General features: G+C 44.0%; 1 protein-coding gene across 1 annotated transcript; it reads left to right on the top strand.

Moving 5' to 3' along the window:
• The first annotated feature begins 334 nt into the window (after window positions 1–334).
• On the top strand, window positions 335–23,215 carry NR2C2AP (nuclear receptor 2C2 associated protein). Its single transcript, XM_082268292.1, has 5 exons — window positions 335–432; window positions 12,903–12,993; window positions 15,062–15,167; window positions 17,117–17,184; window positions 23,006–23,215. The coding sequence occupies exons 1-5, from the start codon at window positions 395–397 to the stop codon at window positions 23,120–23,122; spliced, it is 420 nt and encodes a 139-aa protein (XP_082124418.1). The 5' UTR covers window positions 335–394; the 3' UTR covers window positions 23,123–23,215.
• The last annotated feature ends 577 nt before the right edge of the window (window positions 23,216–23,792 follow it).

Raw genomic sequence — 23,792 nt, forward strand, 5'->3', positions numbered from 1 at the left:
CTGCTTTAAAAGCTGGTATAAAAAGTACCATAAAAAGTGTTGGCTGTATAAATAGTATAAATGTATAAATACACCTTGACATTTTCTGTTACTGCTTTCCTCAACCTGAATGAAATGCATCAAATGCTATAGCCAAATAGTGCCCAGTGTGTGTACAAATCCAAATACAGACCTATTTGTTTAACATTGTCTCATTTACCTCTATGTAATGTAGATCCTCGTGACTCCACTGCCCTCTAATGGTCATATTCAAACACAGCCTCTCTATTAGAGATGAATGGAAGTGATCTAACCAATCAAACGCTTTTATGTAAATTTTCCTGGACGGGAGGCTTGGAACGCATGGAAGGGTCGCACTTTACGGCAGCATATTTCCTGTATAGTAAGCGGCAGCATGGTGGAGTCTGTGATATGTACAGGCACTGTGAGCAGGTTAGCTTTATTTATATGTGTGTATGAAAGCACTGCCATGCACTTTGTAATCGTTACATTAATTAGTGTGTGTGTGTGGAGGTAGGGTTGCCAGCTCATCCCTTTAAACCAGGACACATAATAATTACACAGGTTCTGTGACTGATTAAGGTGGTAATTAAACTCACTTGGTGCATTATATTAGACTCAGAACCCGTGTAATTCATATGTGTCCTGGATTAAAGGAATGAGGAGGCAACCCTAGTGCGTGCGTGCAAAGTGGGGTTGTTTTTCCCCTCTTTTTTTCCTTTTGCTTTTACATACATACTGCTATATGATGACTGTAATAGGAGCTAGCACTGCTTATTGTGTTTGTGTGTGCCAGGAGGACACCTCTGATCAGCATGGGGGTCAGTGACATTCACTTTAGGGCCCCTTTTAACACGGGGTGGAATTAGAGTTGCCACCTCATCCCTTTTTTAAGTGATTATAAAGTTTCTTAATTTATTTTTTTCAATAAAATACCAAACATGTCATGCTTACCTCCTCTGTGCAGTTGGTTTTGCACAGAGCAGCCCGGATCCTCTTCTATTTGGGTCCCTGGCTGGAGCTCCTGGCCCCTCCCTCCCGTTGAGTACCCCCACAGCAAGCAGCTTGCTATGGGGGCACCTGAGCCAAGCTGCAGCTCCATGAATCCATTAAGACATGGAGCCCCGCTCTCTCTCCTGTTTGGCTAACTGAGTTTGATGGACAGCAGCGGGAGCCAATGGTGTCACGGCTGTGTCTCATTCAATCAGGAGAGAGAGCTGAGGCTCTCGTGGACATCGCTGGATAGAGAGGGGGCTGCTGCACACAGAAGGCTTTTTATTTGAATGCATTAAGATAGAAAACCTTCTGACTTTACAACCCAAACACATATTAATTACACAGGTTCTGAGGTTAATTTAATGCAGATAAGGCACCTTAATCAGCCACAGAACCTGTGTAATTAATATGTGTTGGGGTTTAAAGGGATGAGGTGGCAACCCTAGGCGGAATCCGTCCAAGTGGACCCTCCTGCTCAGTGGGGGATCTCTCCAGTAGCTGAGCAGGCGGATGATAGGTCCGTGTCTGCCCTGCTATGCAGAATCAGCTGGAACTTGGTGGAACTCAGTTTGGCTGAGGCCCTCTGCACCCTGCTCACCACTATCATTTGTAAACAGAAAAGTCCAGCTTCTGTGTTTACAAGTGACAGCTTGTCTCCCATTGGCTCCCACAGACAGTGGCGTAGCGTGGGGGGTGCAGGGGGGCCGGCCGCACCGGGCGCAACATCTGGGGGGGCGCATTCGCAGTGTCACTCTGTCTGTCTGACTCTGACATACACAGTTCACACACTGTTTGCAGCTGCCTCCATCTTTAGGCTGGGATAAGTCCAGCGCGGCCGCCCTATGGCTGAAAATGGCAGGTCGGGGCGGGGCTGGACTGTGCCTCACCTGTCCATTGGTGTAGGGTGGGGTGGCGTTGCAAGCCAAGCCTTGCCTATGCCATCTCACGCTGGTCATTCTGCATTGAAAGGGGGCACGCTGGTCTCTCTGCATTGAAAGGGGGCACGCTGGTCATTCTGCATTAAAAGGGGGCAAGCTGGTCATTCTGCATTGAAAGGGGGCACGATGATCTCTCTGCATTGAAGGGGGGCACGCTGGTCTCTCTGCATGGAAAGGGGGCACGCTGGTCTCTCTGCATTGAAAGGGGGCACGCTGGTCACTCTGCATTGAAAGGGGGCACGCTGGTCACTCTGCATTGAAAGGGGGCACACTATACCTTGATTACTGAAGGCCCCTTTCACACTTTTGTAACCTCAAAGTCGGGTTAGGGGGCGCAAATTACTTGCCTTGCCCCGGGTGCTGACAACCCACGCTACGCCACTGCCCACAGATATGATATCCTGAGCGGCTCCCACTGAGTGCAGGATGGGGACAAGGGGGATTTCAGGTGCCTGGGGTGTGGATGCTGACCCACTGAATGATCTCCCTGCAAGTGAAAGAGACGAGCCACCTACAGTGTGTGGGGAGGTACTAGCACCGGCTGGGTGCTTCAGTTTAATACAGCAACAAGAGTAAAGGCCTGTACACACGTAGCGATTGTCGGCCGTAAATATTCGGCCGCCGAACAATCAGCCTATTGTCGGCTTGTTAGTATGATGCTTCCGACAACCGACTGCGACTTTTCGGCCGAACAGAATCGGGTGTGCAGGCTATAAAATTTTTGTATGCCGTCACCAGAACGGCTGATTGTTCGCCAGTCAGTACAGAATTCGGCCGACTAACAGCAGATGAGCAAGACTGAGCATGCTCAGAAAAGACTGAGCATCACTTCTGCAGTCGGCTGTTGTTGGACAACAAAATTCGTGTGCAGTCTTTAGCACTTTTCAACCGACAGGACAGCACCGGACAAAAGACGGCCGATCGTTCGGCCGACATTCGGTACGTGTGTACGGGGCTTAAGACATGTGGAAGGTACTGGAGCTTTTAGCCACTTGTCGACCGGTCACGTTGACCGTACTGCGGCAAAGTGGCTCGTTATCGTCCAGCGACGTAGACCTACGGCTTGTGGGCGGCGCGCACGCGCCACCGGAGGCTTGCTCCCGCTGTTTTCAGTCACAGCGGGAGTCGGGCCAGGGGAAGAGAGACGGTGATCACCGCTGCTCTTCCTCGATCGTCAGGGATCGAGTGTGGAGATCCACCCGCTTGTGTAAACAAAGCGGGCGGATCTCCTAAGTGACAGGCAGGGACAGATTGCAGGATTCAGCATAGCTGAACCTGCGATCTGTCCCTGTGTCACTCAGTCCCCTCCCCCCACACACGTTAGTAAGCACCAGGCATACATTAACCCCTTGATCACCAATAAAAGTTAACCCCTTCCCTGCCAGTGTCATTTTTACAGTAACAGTGCATATTTATAGCACTGATTGCTGTAGTAATGTCACTGGTACCCCCAAAAGTGTCAAAAATGTCAGTCAAGGGTTCGATCTGTCTGCCGCAATGTCGCAGTCCCGCAAAAAATCGCAGATCGCCGCCATTACTCGTTAAAAAAATAAAAATGACATACATTTCCTGTAGTTAGTAGCTGCGATAACTTTTGCGCAAACCAATCAAAATACGCTTATTGCAATTTTTTTTTTTTTAAAACAAATTGGCCTAAAATGTTAAATTTTGATTTTTACATTTTTTTGGGGGGGAACTTTATATAAAAAAATTTGAAAAATATTATTTTTTTCTAAATTTTCGCTCTTTTTTTGTTTATAGCGCAAAAATAAAAAATCACACAGGTGATCAAATGCCACCAAAAGAAAGCTCTATTTGTGGGGAAAAAAAGGACATCAATTTTATTTGGGTACAGCATTGCACAACCACGCAATTGTCCGTTAAATAACACAGTGCCGAATCGCAAAATATGGCCTGGTCAGGAATGGGGTAAAATCTTCCGGTCTTAAAGCGGTTAAAAATACGCTCATTGAGAATTTTTTTTGTCAAAGACATATAGCTAAATACATTTTGGCCTGAATATATGACAAAATTGAATATATTGGATATTTTTTAACTGTCAAAAGTAGAAAAATATTGTTATTTTTTCAAAATTTTTGCATTTTTTTATTAATATCGCAAAAAATGAAAAGCGCAGAGGTGATCAAATACCACCAAAAGAAAGCTCTGTTTGTGGGGAAAAAAGGACGTAAATTTCGTTTGGGTACAATGTTGCATGACTGAGCAATTGTCAGTTAAATTTGCACAGTGCCGAATCGCAAAAAGTGGCCTGGACGTAAGACAGCAAAATCCTCCGGTGGTAAAGTGGTTAAATGATTAATCATGCAGTGCTAATATAACACTAACTGGCCACTTTATTGGGTAGTATTCTAGTACTGGGTTGGACACCCTTTTGTCTTCAGAACTGCCCTAATTCTTCTTGGTATAGTTTTAACAAGGCATTGGAAAAATTCCTCTGAGATTTTGGTCCACATTGACATGATAGCATCACACAGTTGCTGCAGATTTGTCCGCTGCACATCCATGATCTCCAATTCCACCACATCCCAAAGGTGCTCTATTGAATTGAGATCTGGTGAGTGTGGAGGTCATTGGAGTACAGTGAACTCATTGTCATGTTCAAGAAGCCAGTGGTGAGATGATTTGAGCTTTGTGACATGGTGCATTATCCTGCTGGAAGTAGCCATCAGAAGATGGGTACACCGTGGCCATAAAGGGATGGACATGGTTAGCAATAATACTCGGGTAGACCGTAGCGTTTAAACGATGCTCAATTAGAACTAAGGGGCCCAAAGTGTACCAAGAAAATATCCCCCACATCATTACACCACTAGCCTAAACCGTTGATACAAGGCATGATGGATCCATGCTTTCATGTTGTTAACGCCAAATTCTGACCCTACCATCTGAATGTCTCAGCTGAAATCAAGACTTATCAGACCAGGCAACATTTTTCTAATCTTCTATTGTCTAATTTTGGTGAGCCTGTGCAAATTGTAGCCTCAATTTCCTGTTCTTAGCTGACAGGATTGGTAACCAGTGTGGTCTTCTGCTGCTGTAGCCCATCTGCTTCAAAGTTCCATGTGTTGTGCATTCAACGATGGTATTCTGCATACCTTGGATGTAACAAGTGGTTATTTGAGTTACTGTTGCCTTTCTATCATCTCGTACCAGTTTGCCCATTCTCCTCTGACCCCTGACATCAACAAGGCATTTTCTCCCACACAACTGCCGCTCACCGGATATTTTCTCTGTTTCTGACCATTCCCTGTAAACCCCAGTGATGGTTGTGCGTGAAAATCCCAGTAGATCTGCAGTTTTTTAAATACTCAGACCAGACCAGCCCATCTGGCACCAACAACCATGCCATGTTCAAAGTCACTTAATTCCCCTTTCAACCCCATTCTGACGCTCAGTTTGAACTTCAGCCAGTTGTCTTCACCACGTCTACATGCCTAAATGCATTCGGTTGCTGCCATGTGATTGGCTTATTAGCAATTTGTGTTACCAAGCAAATGAACAGGTGTACCTAATAAAGGGGTGTGTGTGTGTGTGTGTGTGTGTGTATATATATATATATATATATATATATATATATATATATATATATATATATATATATATACATATACAGCTGCAAGAAAAAGTATGTGAACCCTTTGGAATGATCTGGATTTCTGCACAAATTGGCCATAAAATGTGATCTGATCATCATCTAAGTCACAACAATAGACAATCACAGTCTGCTTAAACTAATAACACACAAAGAATGAAATGTTGCCATGTTTTTATTGAACACACCATGTAAACATTCACAGTGCAGGTGGAAAAAGTATGTGAACCCCTAGACTAATGACATCTCCAAGAGCTAATTGGAGTGAGATGTCAGCCAACTGGAATCCAATCAATGAGATGAGATTGGAGGTGTTGGTTACAGCTGCCCTGCCCTATAAAAAACAATCACCAGTTCTGGGTTTGCTTTTCACAAGAAGCATTGCCTGTAGGGATGCACCGAAATGAAATTCTTGGCCGAAGCCGAATAATAATAAAATGTTTGGCCGAAGGCCGAATACCAAACGCGGTGTTTCACATTTTTTACATTTATTTTGCCAATTTTTTGTCCTCTCTCTTGTCCTCTCGTGTCTCTCTCTCTCTCTCTCTCTCTCTCTTGTCCTCTCACTCTCTCTCTCTTGTCCTCTCATGTCTCTCTCTCTCTCTTGTCCTCTCATGTCTCTCTCTCTCTCTCTCTTGTCCTCTCATGTCTCTCTCTCTCTCTCTCTTGTCTCTCTTGTCCTCTCTTGTCCTCTCATGTCTCTCTCCCTAAATGTTACTGTAGGGAATGGGATTCAGTGCACACTGCAGCCTTGTACCATAGGGTTAATGTTAGTGACACTGTAGGGATTGGGAAGGATGCTGGGAATGGAAATCAGGAAGCATGCAGGCAGCCTTGTAAATTTTAATTGCAGATACAGGGCACTGGGCAGGTCAGGGTTAATGTGGTAACATCAATTACTCAGTGACAGTCAGTCAGTGTCAGTGTGGACTCGATCAGATTATACAGTGACAGACAGTCTCTCATAGTGGTGGTAGTAGGAGGCTGGAGGTGGACTAGTAGTAGCCTGGAAAGGAGCACAGCCGCATACATACATTACTCACTCGTGCACTGCAGCCCGCCCCACACATTCAGTGAGTCTTACTCTCCTCCCTAGTTTTTTCAATGGCACATTCAGGAAGTCAATCACGCCGTGAGTAGCGGCACAGCGGAACCAATCAGGTGTGCAGGCACGCGTGATTGGTTCGCTGTGCAGCTAATCACGGCGTGATTGGCTTCCTGAATGTGCCATTGAAAAAACTAGGGAGGAGAGTAAAGGCCCGTACACACGTACCGATCGTCGTCATACAAACGTCGGCGGACGAAAGATCTGCCGATTGTACGCTTGTTAGTATGGTGCCTCCGACAGCTGTCTGCGCACATTCTGCGGACAAGAGTCTTTCTTGCAAACATAAAAATTTTTGTATGCCGACACCAGAACGGACGATTGTTCGCCAGTCAGTACAGAAATCAGCCGACAGACTGCAGATTTGCAAGACTGGGCATGCTCAGAAAAGAAAAAACACAGGGAAAGTTAACCATTACATGACATCACTTCTGCAGTCAGCTGAAGTCGGCGGACAAAATTCTTGAGCTGTCTTTGCACTTTTCAACAGACATCGACATCCCGGGGAGAAAAGACGAACATTTGTATGCCGACGATCGGTACGTGTGTACGGGCCTTAAGACTCACTGAATGTATGGGGCGGGCTGCAGTGCACGAGTGAGTAATGTAATGTATGCTCACCGCTGAAGTGTCCCGGCTTCACGGAAGTCTGTGAGTCCTCCTCCGAGTCCCTTCCCCCTGTAAATATCGTGACCTCGGCGATATGAATATCGCCTATGGCCACAGAACGATAGTCGATATCATATCGACTATCGTTCAGCCCTATTATTCGGCACAAAATTATTCGGCCTTTTGACTTATTCGGCTGAACACCGAAAGTGCTATTTTTTCTATTTTCGGCCGAATAATGTTCGGCCGCCAAACATTCGGTGCATCCCTAATTGCCTGATGTGAATGATGCCTTGCACAAAAGAGCTCTCAGAAGACCTACGATTAAGAATTGTTGACTTGCATAAAACTGGAAAGGGTTATAAAAGTATCTCCAAAAGCCTTGCTGTACATCAGTCCACAGTAAGACAAATTGTCTATAAATGGAGAAAGTTCAGCACCAGTGGCAGCCGGCCGATAGGGGGCGCAGGGGCGCCGCCCCCCCCCCCCCCCCCAAAAAAAAAGAAGAAAAAAAAAGCTTAAATAAAAAAAAAAAAATGACAATTTTTGCCCACTAGGGGCGCCAGACTTAGTGCTGGGTATGGAGGGGGTGGGGTTTTTGACCCCACCTTCGGCTGGCAGAGGCGCCAATTGGCACTCTTCTGGGGGTCATCAGGGCGCAGAGCAATGCAATGCGCCCCAACACTCCCCACTTTACTGATGTCCGGTCTGTGATTGGTCCAGACTCCAGCCTGGACCAATCACAGGAGGACATGGACCTGGTGACGTAATGCGTGGGGGCAGTGCACCGCCCCGGCGTCACGATCATCTTCCGTTCCCGCCGGAGAGAGGACACAGGAGAGCGAGAGCTGCCGCGGCAGCGTGACACTTGAGTGAATCGGATGGATCAGATCGGAACTTGCTGACCTACCCGATGCCATTGGCTGGGGGACTCTGGCGAGGACAAAGCCGGAAGCCTGGAGGACCGAGGAGTCGCCAGTCGCCGCCACGCCGAAGGGAGCCCGCCGCCCGAAGCAGTACCAGAGGAGCCTGGAGGTGAAGTAGTGACAGGATGTGATCCTCCTGCAGCAGAGCGCAGACTTCCAGTTATTCTGTGCCAGCAGCTACAGCGGGGCGGGCGGCCTCTCTGAGTCTGATCGCAGATTATATCTGCACGATCCGATTAAGCCGACCAATCATTCACAATGTGAGGCCCTCCGCCCCACTGCAGCTTCTGGCACAGAATAACTGGAAGTCTGCGCTCTGCTGCAGGAGGATCCCATCCTGTCACTTCTTCACCTCCAGGGATTGGCAAAAGAGGAGCTGCCCGCAGTGCCCGGAGCGGGGTGTCCAGTGTCGCCCCCTCATGGCCTGAACCTGCGGGGGGAGCACCATGTGGGGGAGCTGTCCCTGCGGACCCAGGAGCGACGTGTCTCCCATCTTCAGCAGCCCACAGCACAGCAGTCGGTCCGGTCGAATGAGCCAGCCCAAGAGCAGGTAAGTGACATGACCTGTGACATGCCTGTACCATGACCTGTGACATGCCTGTACCATGACCTGTGACATGACCTGTGACATGCCTGTACCATGACCTGTGACATGCCTGTGTAATGACTGACATGACCTGTGACATGCCTGTACCATGACCTGTGACATGCCTGTACCATGACCTGTGATATGACCTATGACATGCCTGTACCATGACCTCTGACATGACCTGTGACATGCCTGTACCATGACCTCTGACATGACCTGTGACATGCCTGTACCATGACCTGTGACATGACCTGTGACATGACCTGTGACATGACCTGTGACATGCCTATACCATCACCTGTGCCATGCCCTTACCATGACCTATGCCATGCCCTTACCATGACCTGTGACATGCCTGTACCATCATCTGTGCCATGCCTGTACCATCACCTGTGCCATGCCTGTACCATCACCTGTGCCATGCCTGTACCATCACCTGTGCCATGCCTGTACCATGACCTCAAAGTCACGCAATTTTTTACAGCGTTTTTTGCCGCAAAGCAATACCTATTACATTTTTCTTTTTGCGCCCCCCCCCCCCAAAAAATTTTGAGCACCAGCTGCCACTGTTTAGCACTGCTGCTACTCTCCCTAGGAGTGGCCGTCCTGTAAAGACGACTGCAAGAGCACAGCGCAGACTTCTCAATGAGGTGAAGAAGAATCCTAGAGTGTCAGCTAAAGACTTACAAAAGTCACTGTAAAATGCTAACATCCCTGTTAGACCGCATTCACACTGAAGCGGCACGATTTCGGGGACGACCTGTGAAGTCACGTGCACCGCGACTTGCACGGACTTCATATAATGGAAGTCTATGCAAGTCGCCTCCAGGTCGCCCCAAAGTAGTACAGGACCCTTTTTCTATGTCGCTCCTATTAGAACGGGTCCTGTAGCACTGCATGGACCGCGACTTGTCAGGCTGACAAGTCGCCTGACAAGTCGCGGTAGTGTGAATGGAGACTTAGTGAATCTACAATACGTAAAACACTAAACAAGAATGGATTTCATGGGAGGATACCACAGAGGAAGCCACTGCTGTCCAATCAAAACATTGCTGCACGTTTACAGTTTGCACTAGAGCACCTGGATGTTCCACAGCAGTACTGGCAAAATATTCTGTGGACAGATGAAACCAAAGTTGAGTTGTTTGGAAGAAACACACAACACTATGTGTGGCGAAAAAGAGGCACAGCACACCAACATCAAAACCTCATCCCAACTGTGAAGTATGGTGGTGGGGGCATCATGGTTTGGGGCTGCTTTGCTGCGTTAGGGCCTGGACGGATTGCTATCAGCGAAGGAAAAATGAATTCCCAAGTTTATCAAGACATTTTGGAGGAGAACTTAAGGCCATCTGTCTACTAGATGAAGCTCAACAGAAAATGGGTGTTGCAACAGGACAATGACCCAAAGCATAGAAGTAAATCAACAACAGAATGGCTTAAACAGAAGAAAATACCCCTTCTGAAGTGGCCCAGTCAGAGTCCTGACCTCAACCCGATTGAGATGCTGTGGCACCTCAAGAAAGCGATTCACACCAGACATCCCAAGAATATTGCTGAACTGAAACAGTTCTGTAAAGAGGAATGGTCAAGAATTACTCCTGACCGTTGTGCATGTCTGATCTGCAACTACAGGAAACTTTGGTTGAAGTTATTGCTGCCAAAGAAGGTTCAACCAGTTATTAAATCCAAGGGTTCACATACTTTTTCCACCTGCACTGTGAATGTTTACATGGTGTGTTCAATAAAAACATGGCAACATTTCATTCTTTGTGTGTTATTAGTTTAAGCAGACTGTGATTGTCTATTGTTGCGACTTAGATGATGATCAGATCACATTTTATGACCAATTTGTGCAGAAATCCATATCATTCCAAAGGGATCACATACTTTTTCTTGCAGCTGTATATATATATATATATACACACACACACACACACACACACACACACACACACACACACACACACACACACACACACACACATTGGTCCAAGCTGGACCAATGTAACTATGTACTGTATAAAGTATCCATACTTGGAACAGAACAAACAAAGCATGTATTTGCATCAACCCAGAGCACCTAGTGTGATTTCTGTTTGCTCTATCATTGCTCTGCTATTGGCATGATTTACTTCTAGTCTATCTATGCCCACACCACAGAATGCTGTGTGGATGCCCCACCCTTTCTTCAGTACACAGCACTTGATTTATGGCCTCAGCTGTGCATGTTTTCCTATGGGACTGTGTAGAGGGGAATGTGTCTATTCCCTCCATTCAGGTCTCAGATTACACTCAGATCTCCTCTCTGTGCTGTAGTGAAGTGTGTGACATCAGATCCATGACCCCTGCCTTAAAGTGATTGTAAAGTCTCCTTTTTTTTCCTATAAAAATAAAAAAACATGTTATACTTACCTCCTCTGTGCAGTTGGTTTTGCACAGGGCAGGCTGGATCCTCCTCTTCACTGAGCCCTGACCTGGCCCCATCCCCTTCTGACTTTGATTGACAGCAGGGGCAGCCAATTGTGCCACTGCTGTGTCTCAGCCAATCAGGAGGGAGAATTTTGGATGCTTGAGACACTCATAGACATCGCTGGACAAAGAGGGACCTCGGTAAGTGTTAGGGGGGCTGGGGGGGCTGCTGGTCACATAAGGTTTTTATCTTGATGCAAAGAATGCATTAAGATAAAAAACCTTCTGACTTTACAACTCCTTTCAGAAGCTCAAAATTGCTGTGTAAATTTGAATGGGTGTGGGGAAAAAAGGGCTGCAGATAAACAGGTATAACTTATGTAGGAGGATTTGTTGTATCTGTGTATCCTCTGAGGCTAGTCAATTCTGTTGCTATATGTAAAGGTTAAAGGCAAATAAAATGTTCAGGAGCTGCAGTCAATATTGTAAAAATTAAAAGTTAACTGCTCAAAAACTGTAGCCGCTGACTTGTAGTAAACAGATACTCACCTGTCCCAGGATCCAGCGCTATGCTCACCCAAGCCCTTTTCCCCACCCGTCTTTGGTATGTTAACTGTGGACGCCCGGCTGTGACATCTTCCAACTGCACAAATGCGCTGCGCATTGTGAATGGTCCCACAGTTTTCTGGGACCTGTGAGATGTCCAGGAGACTGTGGGAACGAAGGGGTGATGAGAAGTTCTGCTCAGATCGCCTAGCATCTTCTCAGCCCCCATTCCAAAAAATGTACCATTTCTGACAGAGGAGGCAGGGAAGGGTCTCTACAGCAGAACTTGGTAAATGTGGTAAAAATATATTTTGATAAGAATGCCCCATCATCTGTAAGCAAAAATGTTTTATTTTTTTTTGCCTTTTATGTGATTGGGTATTCTTTACAAAGTATGTTTTCCCTACATTTACTAAGCTTAGTGAAAATGCCCTTGCAAAGTGAACAGCTTGTCTTTTGTAAATCCGCCCCACTGACTCTTGTAGCCCTGTGCTGTTCTGCCTAGTAAGCTTCTGTGTTTTCTGTTAAACTCCAGTGGGTATCTCTTCAACTTGGCACAGGTTTATGATCCTGCTTTCTATCCTATTTCACATCCATGGTCTTCTTTTGCAGCCATCATAGGGGGGTCAGTGAACCCTTCTTTCATGTCATAACCTGCAGCTCTCATGCAGAACGCATAAGCCAAAGGTTTGTATGCACTGGCCTTTAGAATCCTAATGCATGGTCACTGTTTTTGATTTATGTGAAAGTTCAGCTCAAGAGGTTTCCTCAGTTTTTCTGCAGTGATTTGAGATCAGTCTTTTGTGCATGGTTCGCTTTGAGTGTTGGAAGCTTGGATCAATGAACCACAATGGAAAGAAATCACCAGCCAGATTGTGGAAGCAGCTTGTTGAGCAAACGGCTCATTAATATTCATATATGTAAAAAAAATGCTGGTCATACAAATGAATTTATAACTGTTTTCAAAATGTTCAGTCTGTGTTCACTTTCTGTTGACCAAAGGACAATGTACAGTGAGTATCATAAGACCACCTGCTAGGACAGATGGTATCCAGAGCTCAGTTGCTCATATGATTTATAAATATGGCATACTGGATGAAAAAGGATAGTAAATACATCATGTGTGTTTGGTCACTTTTCTGCTCGCTATTCATCTCTTTATCTGCAGGGTGAGCTCCGTACTCCAGAGAGATGTCAAGCAGTTTGGCAAACAGTTTCTTTTTGACCACAGAGATGAGACATGTTGGAACTCTGATCAGGTAAAGTCATGGTAACCTTGATCTGGCAGGTATTTTGTTATTCGATTTTCCTGTACATAACCATAAGGGCAACAGTGTAATAAAAATAATCAGCGCAAACCCTAAATAAATATTAGAAGTAATGTGCACAAGGCTGCAAACAATCAGTGCCAAACACAAAAACACCTGTGGTAAATGAATAAATAATATTGCTGCGCCAAGTAGAATGAATCAATCAATACAAGTATAAACGTGGTGACCAAATCCTATCTAAATCAATGCATAAACTGTGATGCCAGGTGATATCAAAACATAAACCGTGATGATAATAATAGTAACAATAGTCCCAATTCACAGTGAAAAAGTGACACAGCTGTAACTGAAACAATCTTCAATACGTGAACGTGATCAAAAGTGCTGCATGCTTCACTCCAAATGCTCCTGGTGACTAGTGTAAGATTAGCAGCTCACCTTAACCACTTGCCGACTGCGCACAGTATATTTACTGCGGCAGTCGGCCCCGGCCAGGCAGAGTGACGTAGGTCTACGTCGCTCGCCTGTCACTCCTTCTAGAGCCAATAGCGGGCAAGCGCGCGCCCGCCTCCGCTCGTTCACGGAGGAGTGCGGGAGTGTGACTGGCGGACCCGATGTCCGCCGGTCACACTACGATCGCCGGTAAAGCGGGAGAAAGACAGAGCGGCTTATGTAAACAAGCCGCCTGTCAGTTCTCCCTGTGTAAAAATGAAGATCAGACGGTTCAACTATGTAGAACCGTTGATCTTTTTTTTTACACCAATAGGAATGTCCCACTACAGTTAGAAGCACGCCCCTAGGACACACTTAACCCCTCCCTGTCCAATAAAGTTAACCCCTTCCCTGCCAGTGTCATTTTTGCAGTAACAGTGCATATATATAGCACTGATTACTGCAGTAATGTCACTGGTACCCCCAAAAGTGTCAAAAATGTCAGTCAAGGGTCCGATCTGTCCGCCGCAATGTCGCAGTACCGCTAAAAAAAAAAAAAAAATCGCAGATCACCGCCATTACTCGTTAAAAAAAAAAAAAACACCAAAAATCTTTCCCTTTGTTAGTAAACGCGATAACTTTTGCGCAAACCAATCAAAATACGCTTTTTGCGATTTTTTTTTTTTTTTTTTTTTACCAAACATAGGTAGCGTAAAACAAATTGGCCGAAAATGTTAAAAAATTTAGATTTTTACATTTTTTTTGGGGGGGGAATTTCATATAATAAAAAGTGAAAAATATTGTTATTTTTGCAAAAATTACGCTCTTTTTTTTTGTTTATAGCGCGTGATCAAAAAAAAAAAAAAAAAAAAAATCGCACAGGTGATCAAATACCACCAAAAGAAAGCTCTGTTTGTGGGAAAAAAAGGACGTGAAATTCGTTTAGGTACAGCGTCGCACGACCGCGCAATTGTCCGTTAAAGTCACGCAGTAAAAAATCGCAAAAAACCCCCTGGTCTTTTAGCAGGAAAATCCTCCGGTGGTAAAGTGGTTAACAGCAGACTCCTGAGAGTCAAATGCACTTTGAGATAATCACAGCCGCCTGGTACACCTTCCTATCACCACCTTCTGATACTCTCTCCAGGTATACAAGGCATCCGGTGTGGAAAGAAAAAGATCTAGTGCTCTCCGTTTTGTAAAGGCTATTTATTTTCGCATAATAGATGAAAACACACTTACATTTTCAAGCACTTAAAGTAGTGCGGACTTTCAGAGCATCAAAATACTGCCTGTAGCCTCCGTGAATCAATGTGATGACGTGCAGGCTCCTCCCCCGTACGCGTTGCGTCATAGACTTCGTCAGCGGGGTTTTTCTTTTCTTTTTCTCTTAGAAATAAGAAACTTTGTATATTAGGCAGAACAGTCAGGATGAGGTGTTGTGCTTTTTTTACATTGTAAATCTGCTTTGGGAAAAGTCAACAGTCATAGATCCCAAATTTCTATTTTTACAGGTTCCCCTTAATGTAGAGGTACAGTAAATTAAATCTTTCACCTGTACATTTTTAATAGATAGAAATTAGCATAATAGATTCAATAGTTTATGAATGTACTCCTCTTATTCCAGGGGTCATCTCAGTGGATCGTACTTGAGTTCCCTCAAAAAGTCTGTGTGTCTGAAATCCACATCCAGTTCCAAGGTGGCTTTTCCAGTAGAAACTGCATTTTAGAAGGTAAGAACTGATCTGGCCTCACACAGTTTTCAAGAGGGGCCACATAAGAAAACTAAATGCTGATAAAGTTCATAGAACCTCAGCAAACCTTGGTATATGCTGGAAGTGCATAAAACGGAATACAGAATCAGAGGTTCATTCTACTCTCACCGTGAAGATACTAGATCACTGTGTTATCATTTTGTTGTAAATAGTGTATAGTTCGAAGGTGCAGATCACAAGTTCATTAAAGGGTAAGTTCATTATTTCACAAAAAATGAAAAGGTGAAAGAACTCCAAATATCCTTGGCATCCCTCCAGACCCTGCTGCTCATGCCATGATGCTCTGTGCTTTAGATGTAGCAATCTGTACACTGCAATACTCATCCCTGGAGTGAGTTTCCACCAAAATGTTTGCAGTGGCAAGCTTTCATTAGTTAAGCTTGACCACATAGGAAGCACTTTTTTCTTCTTGGACACCTTTACCAGAAGAAGCCTCAAATGTGCTTCTCAATGGTCAGCACAGTTGCATGGCTGCTCTGACCAATGAGTACATGTCATTATGAGTATTATGATGGAAACTCATTGAATTGTGATATAGAGACCACTACGCCAGCAGCACAAGGCAACAGGACCACTATGTGCAGTGGGATCCAGAGGGATGGTCAGGATATTTGGAGTTCACCTTTTCATTTTTCATGAAAACTTACCCTTGAATTTGTGTTGTGCACCTCCAGACTATACACTACTGACAATATAATGTCAACACATTGATCAATATCTTCAGGGTGAGGGATTCTGCATACAATGACATGTTATCCTTTAAGACAAAGCTGATCATGTAATTTTGATTTGAAATAATTTATTGGATGCATTATTTGTGGTAGATGTGTTTAGTTAAGGTGTGTAATATAGGTATTTGTGTTAAAGCTGGAGATTAAAAGACAAAAGACACAAAGTATTACAGCTCTGTATCCAGTAATAAATCATTCAAGCTGAACTTCAGAACAGCTAAATAGTGTAGACTGATACACATATGCACGTATTACATGCAAAGGAACTTGTATTGAGGAGTGGCTAGCTTGTGGATCAACCTGTGGACCTCCAACTGTTGCGGAACAACACGTTCCATAATGCCCCATACACACCTACAGATTATCTGCAGACTTTTGTCTGCAGATTTACCTTTTCTATGTAGTGCAAGGGCCTGCCGGATTGCATACAAATTGAAAGTGTTTAGGTTTGACCTCATATTATATGGTTTTGGTAAGTCTGCAGACAAAAGTCTGCAGATAATCTGCACGTGTGTATGGGGCATAAGGCATTGCAAAGCTGACAGTTACAACCGTTACTCCCAAAGGCAAAAGCATGATGGGAATTGTAGTTCTGCAACAACTGGAGGGCTACACAGTGAGTACCCATGGGTGAGCGTTTGTGGTGTGATATATGGTGTGTTTGGTGCTTTTGGCAGAATTGTCATGGGCCAGTTGTCTTTTTAAAGACAAAATTATGGATTCTTGTACTACCCCCTTCCTGATGCTCAACTTGGGCTATATACAGTAAGGGCAGCCACATTAAATACAGCCATGCTGTTCAGCTAGCAAGACAGTAAAAGACTAATGTAACATTTTTTAAATATTCTCTGTGATTTCAAAGTATTGTGGGCTTCTTGATTGCCCCGGATGTTTTCCCCACTGCCCTGTAAACACATTTTGAAAGAATCTCAAACGTGTAGAACATAACAGCGCTTTTGTGGAGCGTTTACATCTACATCAATGGAGGGGTTGGGGGAGGCGTAAAGTTAGCTAAAAGCGACATGCTGGATGAATTTTAGTGCAACGCAACTGTGTGTACTACACTGTCAGCTGCAATAGACATAATTGGTACAGTGTTGACATCTATGTATTTAGCGGGTTTACCTATAAACAATGATAAAATATAACATATGCAATAACTATCTTCCCTTGCAGGATGCCTTAAAAATGAAGAGTTAGAGACTGTAACAGAATTTTATCCAGAAGACATCAATGCCCTTCAGATATCCTTTTATAAACATGCCAGTTGTCAAATTTCAAAAACCTATTAAGCTAAAGAATGTGGACACCAAAGAAATAAAGTACTGCTCACTATAAATATTAGAAAACGTATTGCTTTAGCCTTTGCTAGCTATCCTTTAGAACAGGGGTGGCAAACTGAATTTCATTGAGGCCCGTACAAGCATTATGGTTGTCCTCAAAGGGCCGGCTGGGTCTGTAAGACTATATACATTTATGCAGGGCTTTTCTTTCTCAGAGAATAGGTGCAGGAACTCAACCACGACCCCCACTGAACCGCATCGAACTATGGGTGTGGCAAAACAGTGGGAGGATCTTAAAGGGGCTATAAAATGTAAGGAGTGCAGTATGTGAAGAGTTTAGGGATGGGCTACGTACAGAGTGCAGGGGCGCACTACGTACAGAGTGCAGGGTCCAGGGGCGTACTACGTACAGAGTTCAGGTTTGCGCTGTGTACAGAGTGCATTATTGAAGAGTGTGCTACATACACAGGTGCAGGGTTTAGGAGTGTGCAGGAATCTTTCACAGGCTGTTCATATCTCTCTTCCACCCCTTCCCCTGGGTGCAAGGGCCACATAAAATGGTCTGGAGGGTCGGATTCAGCCCACGGGCCTTGTGTTTGACACATGTGCTTTAGAATAAACAAATGACATCCTGTACTTATATAGCTTATTGACTTTTGTCTTAGGGTAACGTATTTTGAAATATTTGTTGGTTTTGTTTTTGCCCTGCAAGCAGCACAGTATTCTTTGGGAGAGTAAGATTGACCTTAAAGAGATTGTAAAGTCTTGTTTTTTTTTTTTTTTTTTCTATTATAATAACACACATGATTAGAGGAACTGAATTAATTCTCTCTTGAAAAGAGGACATTAGGGGGGATATGATTAACATGTATAAATACATAAGGAGTCCATATAGTGAACTTGGTGTGGACTTAATCACTTTAAGATCAACACAGAGGACAAGGGGGCATTCTGTAAGTCTAGAGGAAAAGAGATTTAGTCTCCAAATATGGAAAGGTTTCTTCACAGTAAGAGCACTGAAAATGTGGAATAGACTCCCTCGAGAGGTAGTTCTGGCCAGCTCACTAGATTGCTTTAAAAAAGGCCTGGATTCTTTCCTAGGTGTACATAATATAACTGGGTACTAATATTTATAGGTAAAGTTATTCCAGGGAATATACGATTGCCTTTCGGGGGATCATGAAGGAATTTTTTCCCCTGCTGTAGAAAATTGGATCATGCTTTGCTGGGTTTTTTGCCTTCCTCTGGATCAACTGGGTGGCAATTGCACAGGGCAGTTCAGATCCTCCTCTTCTCGGGTCCCTTGCTGGAGCTCCTGGCCCCTCCCTACTGTTGAGTGCCCACACAGCAAGCAGCTTGCTAGGAGGACACCCAAGCCAAGCTGAAGCTCTGTGTATCCATTCAGACACAGAGCTGCCGCTCTGCCCCACCCCTCTCTCTCCTGATTGGCTAACTGAGTTTGACAGCAGTGGGAGCCAATGATGCCACTGCGGGGCTCAGCCAATCAGGAGCGAATGTCCCGGATGGCTGATGCACTCATGGACATCACTGGATAGAGGGGTGGCTCAGGTGCTGTAGTATTAGGGGTGCTGAGGAAGACTGCTGCACACAGAATGCTTTTTATCCTAATGCATAGAATGCATTAAGATAAAAAAAAACCTTCTGACTTTACATCCACTTTAATGGAAAAATTCCAAGAATGGTATTACTTTATCCATTTACTCTGGACCAGCTTGGCCCAAATGAATGACCTTGATGCCATCACTATGTTGCCAATGTTGAATTTTTATTTTACTATTGTAAGCACCTATGCTACTTACAAGAAGGGCCATCCTATTCTGGCGACTTCCTCTTGGTGTACTTGATAAAAAAGCATGGGTTGCTCTGGCACCTCTGCCATTCCCGAGAAACCTTGTATATTTTGCAGTGATTACAAGGTAACTCTGATTAGCTAAGGTGGATGACACTTTACAATCTCTGCCTCGGCCAATCAAAGGAAGTCTTGTATTCATTAAAAAAAAAAAAATACAAGTCTCCTGAGTGGTGTAAATGCCAGATCAAGCAACACTATTTTTTAAACACACACGGAAGGACAGGCGGTTCCGATGACTGCTTGCCACCAGCAATCGCTCCCCGCTGAGAGAGAAGGGCGGTCAGCTGTTGTAAACACAGCTGACCGTTCTTCTCTCTGGAATGATCACCGAGTGCCTGTGATCCTTCTATGTAGGATCACAGGTCTCTATGGTCATTTAAAAAGCCCTGCCCCCATACAGTTAGAATCACTCCCCTAGGCTCACATTTAACCCCTTGATCACCCACAATTTTAACCCCTTCCCTGTCAGTATCATTATTACAGTAACAATGCATATTTTTAGCACCGATTACTGTAGTAATGTTGCTGGTCCCCCCAAAAGTGTCAAAAATGTCAGTTAGGGGTCCGATATGTCTGCCGTAATGTCGCAGTCCAGCAAAAAAAAAAAAAAAAAAAATCACAGATCGCCGCCATTACTAGTAAAAAAAAAAAAAACACAACAATAAAAATGACAAATCATTCTCGTAGTTGGTAGGCGCAAAAACTTTTGCGCAAACCAAACAAAATACACTTACAGTGGGTACGGAAAGTATTCAGACCCCCTTACATTTTTCACTCTTTGTTATATTGCAGCCATTTGCTAAAATCATTTAAGTTCATTCTTCTTCCTCATGAATGTACACATAGCACCCCATACTGACAGAAAAACACAGAATTGTTGACATTGTTGCAGATTTATTAAAAAAGAAAAACTGAAATATCACATGGTCCTAAGTATTCAGACCCTTTGCTGTGACACTCATATATTTAACTCAGGTGCTTTCCATTTCTTCTGATCATCCTTGAGATGGTTCTACACCTTCATTTGAGTCCTGCTGTGTTTGATTATACTGATTGGACTTGATTAGGAAAGCCACACACCTGTCTATATAAGACCTTCCAGATCACAATGCATGTCAGAGCAAATGAGAATCATGAGGTCAAAGGAACTGCCTGAAGAGCTCAGAGACAGAATTGTGGCAAGGCACAGATCTGGCCAAGGTTACAAAAAGATTTCTGCTGCACTTAAGGTTCCTAAGAGCACAGTGGCCTCCATAATCCTCAAATGGAAGACGTTTGGGACGACCAGAACCCTTCCTAGAGCTGGCCGTCCGGCCAAACTGAGCTATCGGGGGAGAAGAGCCTTGGTGAGAGAGGTAAAGAAGAACCCAAAGATCACTGTGGCTGAGCTCCAGAGATGCAGCAAGGAGATGGGAGAAAGTTGTAGAAAGTCAACCATCACTGCAGCCCTCCACCAGTCGGGGCTTTATGGCAGAGTGGCCCGACGGAAGACACATGAAAGCCCACATGGAGTTTGCTAAAAAAACACCTGAAGGACTCCAAGATGGTGAGAAATAAGATTCTCTGGTCTGATGAGACCAAAATAGAACTTTTTGGCCTTAATTCTAAGTGGTATGTGTGGAGAAAACCAGGCACTGCTCATCACCTGTCCAATACAGTCCCAACAGTGAAGCATGGTGGTGGCAGCATCATGCTGTGGGGGTGTTTTTCAGCTGCAGGGACAGGACGACTGGTTGCAATCGAGGGAAAGATGAATGCGGCCAAGTACAGGGATATCCTGGACAAAAACCTTCTCCAGAGTGCTCTGGACTTCAGACTGGGCCGAAGGTTTACCTTCCAACAAGACAATGACCCTAAGCACACAGCTAAAATAACGAAGGAGTGGCTTCACAACAACTCCCTGACTGTTCTTGAATGGCCCAGCCAGAGCCCTGACTTAAACCCAATTGAGCATCTCTGAAGAGACCTAAAAATGGCTGTCCACCAACGTTTACCATCCAACCTGACAGAACTGGAGAGGATCTGCAAGGAGGAATGGCAGAGGATCCCCAAATCCAGGTGTGAAAGACTTGTTGCATCTTTCCCAAAAAGACTCCTGGCTGTATTAGATCAAAAGGGGGCTTCTACTAAATACTGAGCAAAGGGTCTGAATACTTAGGACCATGTGATATTTCAGTTTTTGTTTTTTAATAAATCTGCAACAATGTCAACAATTCTGTGTTTTTCTGTCAGTATGGGGTGCTATGTGTACATTCATGAGGAAGAAGAATGAACTTAAATGATTTTAGCAAATGGCTGCAATATAACAAAGAGTGAAAAATGTAAGGGGGTCTGAATACTTTCCGTACCCACTGTATTGCGATTTTTTTTTTGGCCTAAAATGTTAAAAAATTTTGATTTTTAATTTATTTTTTTGGGAATGTTATATAGCAGAATGTGAAAATTGTGTTTTTTTTTTTTTTTTTTTTCAGAATTGTCGCTCTTTTTTTGTTTATACAGGCTCTCCTCACTTAATGACCAGGTTCCATTCCAGCGACCAGGTTGTTAAACGAATTGGTTGTTAAATGAGGAGCCACAAGTAATCAATATTTTAAGCATTCCTAACTACTGTAATCTTCTGTATTCTGAAAAAAAAAGGTCTAAACACAAAACTCCAACTCAATAACATTGTTTTAATTTGGATAAGTACAGAAAAACAAAAATATAATCAACAAAAATCCTGTACTGTACAATACAATGATGTACAGTGCCCAAAAAGCTGGTCGTAAGTCTGACGGGTCGTTAAACAGGTAAGTCATTAAACGAGGAGTGTCTGTAATGCAAAAAATAAAAATCACAGAGGTAATCAAATACCACCAAAAGAAAGTTCTATTTGTGGGAAAAGAAGACATCAATTTTGAGTACAATTGTCAGTTAAAGTAACGCAGTGCGGAATCGCAAAAAGTGGCCTGGTCATTAAGGGGGCAAATCCTTCCGGTCCAGAAGTGGTTAAGCAGTGCAGTGTTTTTTTTTTTGTTTTTTTTTAATTCTAAATACCTTTTTTCTTTGTTCTCATTTCTAGTCACCTCCTCTCTCTGCTTTATATCCCCCTCAGTCAGTGAATGAAGGCTGTAGGAAAGGGGAAGGGCTGTGAGAAGAGGATAGAGGAGATCATATTCTCACTGAACAGTACAGCCTCGTACACACACAACTAATTTCTGCCGACCGGTCGTCCGTCTTTTGTCCAGAGTGGTGTCCGTTGGTTGGAATGTGCTCTAGACTGCACTCAAATTTTCCCGCACGACAGAATTCTACTTCAGAAGTGATGTCATGTGTTGGATTGCTTTCTTTGTGTTCTTTCATCTCTGAGCATGCCTAGTCTTGCTCATAAGATTTTTCCCCATCGAAATCTGTACTAATGAGACGAAAATCCGACGTGTTTTGACGGTCGACAAAAATGATATAGCCTGCACACCAGGATTTTTTCGGCCAAAAAGTCGGAGTCGGTTGTCGGAAGCACCATACTAACAAGCCGAAAATCGGCAGATCGGTCGTCGGACGGAATTTCCCGGCCGAATTTATACTCATGTGTACGGGCCTTAAGGAGCTGACAGAGAGAGAGAGAAGGGGGGAGCTGCAGATACACACAGGACAGAAACTAAATGACTGAGGCACATATCCTGACCACGATCTCATGGCTCAGCAGCCATGATAAACGTGGTCTGCTCACAGAGGGGAAGTCAGGACCAGGCAGAGCCAACCAGGTACTGTAGGAGATACAAAGGGGCAATTGACTAGGCACAATCACTATGCTATAGCTCATGCGTTAAAGGGACAGGAGAATTATTTTTTTTTTTTTTTGGGGGGGTAACAATGACTTTAGTTTCTATGATTTTATATTTAGCATTTCCCTTAACCTTTCTGCTCCACAAATTTGTATTTACAGAGCGGTGTGTTGAAAGGTTGCGGCTTTCTTTCCCTGGTAGCACGGATTTCTTTGGAAGGATTGTAATTTATCACCTCGATGTACGTGGCCACAAGCTTTGAGTATGTTACTCAGAGGCACATATGAATGCAAGTTCATTCCATTGTTACTGAATTCTAGAAAACTCCTAGCTGCTAATCAGCCAAAGAGGGAGTAGTGAGCACTGAGAAGAAAATCAGACATTCTGCAAAGTTATTTTTTTAGGAAAAGGGATTGCATTCCTTGTACTGTATGTTCAGGCCTTTGTTTCTACCCATTATGAAAACATTTTGATGGGTGTGATCATTGCAATAGTGTATCACAAATTAAAGTATATGTAAGCCCAATCACTTAAATTGCATATAAGAATGTTATGTATTAATCTTTAATCTAACTTCCAAAGTCATTTTTATAATGCTTAAATATACTTTCATAAAATAGTTGGTGATCATGCCATGAATATCCTTGATCAGGCACTTCTTGTTATTGGGTGACTATACACTCTCCCTGTCTGCCAGTTATTCTGCATTGTCACTATGTCACATGCTCTCCCAATGCAGAATGTACAGGCATGGTCCACTGCTGTAATCAACAGGAAACCCAAGAAATGTCATGCAGCAGTTCCTGGAGTAGATGTTTATGGGCTGTAGGACTGCTGATATGCAACAAAGAATGAAAATAAAGTATTGAATTTAAAAAAATTGTTTATGATACAAAGTGCTTAGCTAACTTAAATGCTAAAGCTTAGTGCAC

Source organism: Pelophylax lessonae (genome assembly GCF_965119305.1).
Source record: "Pelophylax lessonae genome assembly, chromosome: 1".
NCBI classification, from domain to species: domain Eukaryota; kingdom Metazoa; phylum Chordata; class Amphibia; order Anura; family Ranidae; genus Pelophylax; species Pelophylax lessonae.

Coding starts and splice junctions, on each gene's coding strand:
- NR2C2AP (XM_082268292.1), top strand. CDS start 395: ATGGTGGAGTCTGTGATATGTACAGGCACTGTGAGCAG. Junction 433..12,902: donor TGTACAGGCACTGTGAGCAG/GTTAGCTTTATT, acceptor CTTTATCTGCAG/GGTGAGCTCCGTACTCCAGA. Junction 12,994..15,061: donor CATGTTGGAACTCTGATCAG/GTAAAGTCATGG, acceptor CTCTTATTCCAG/GGGTCATCTCAGTGGATCGT.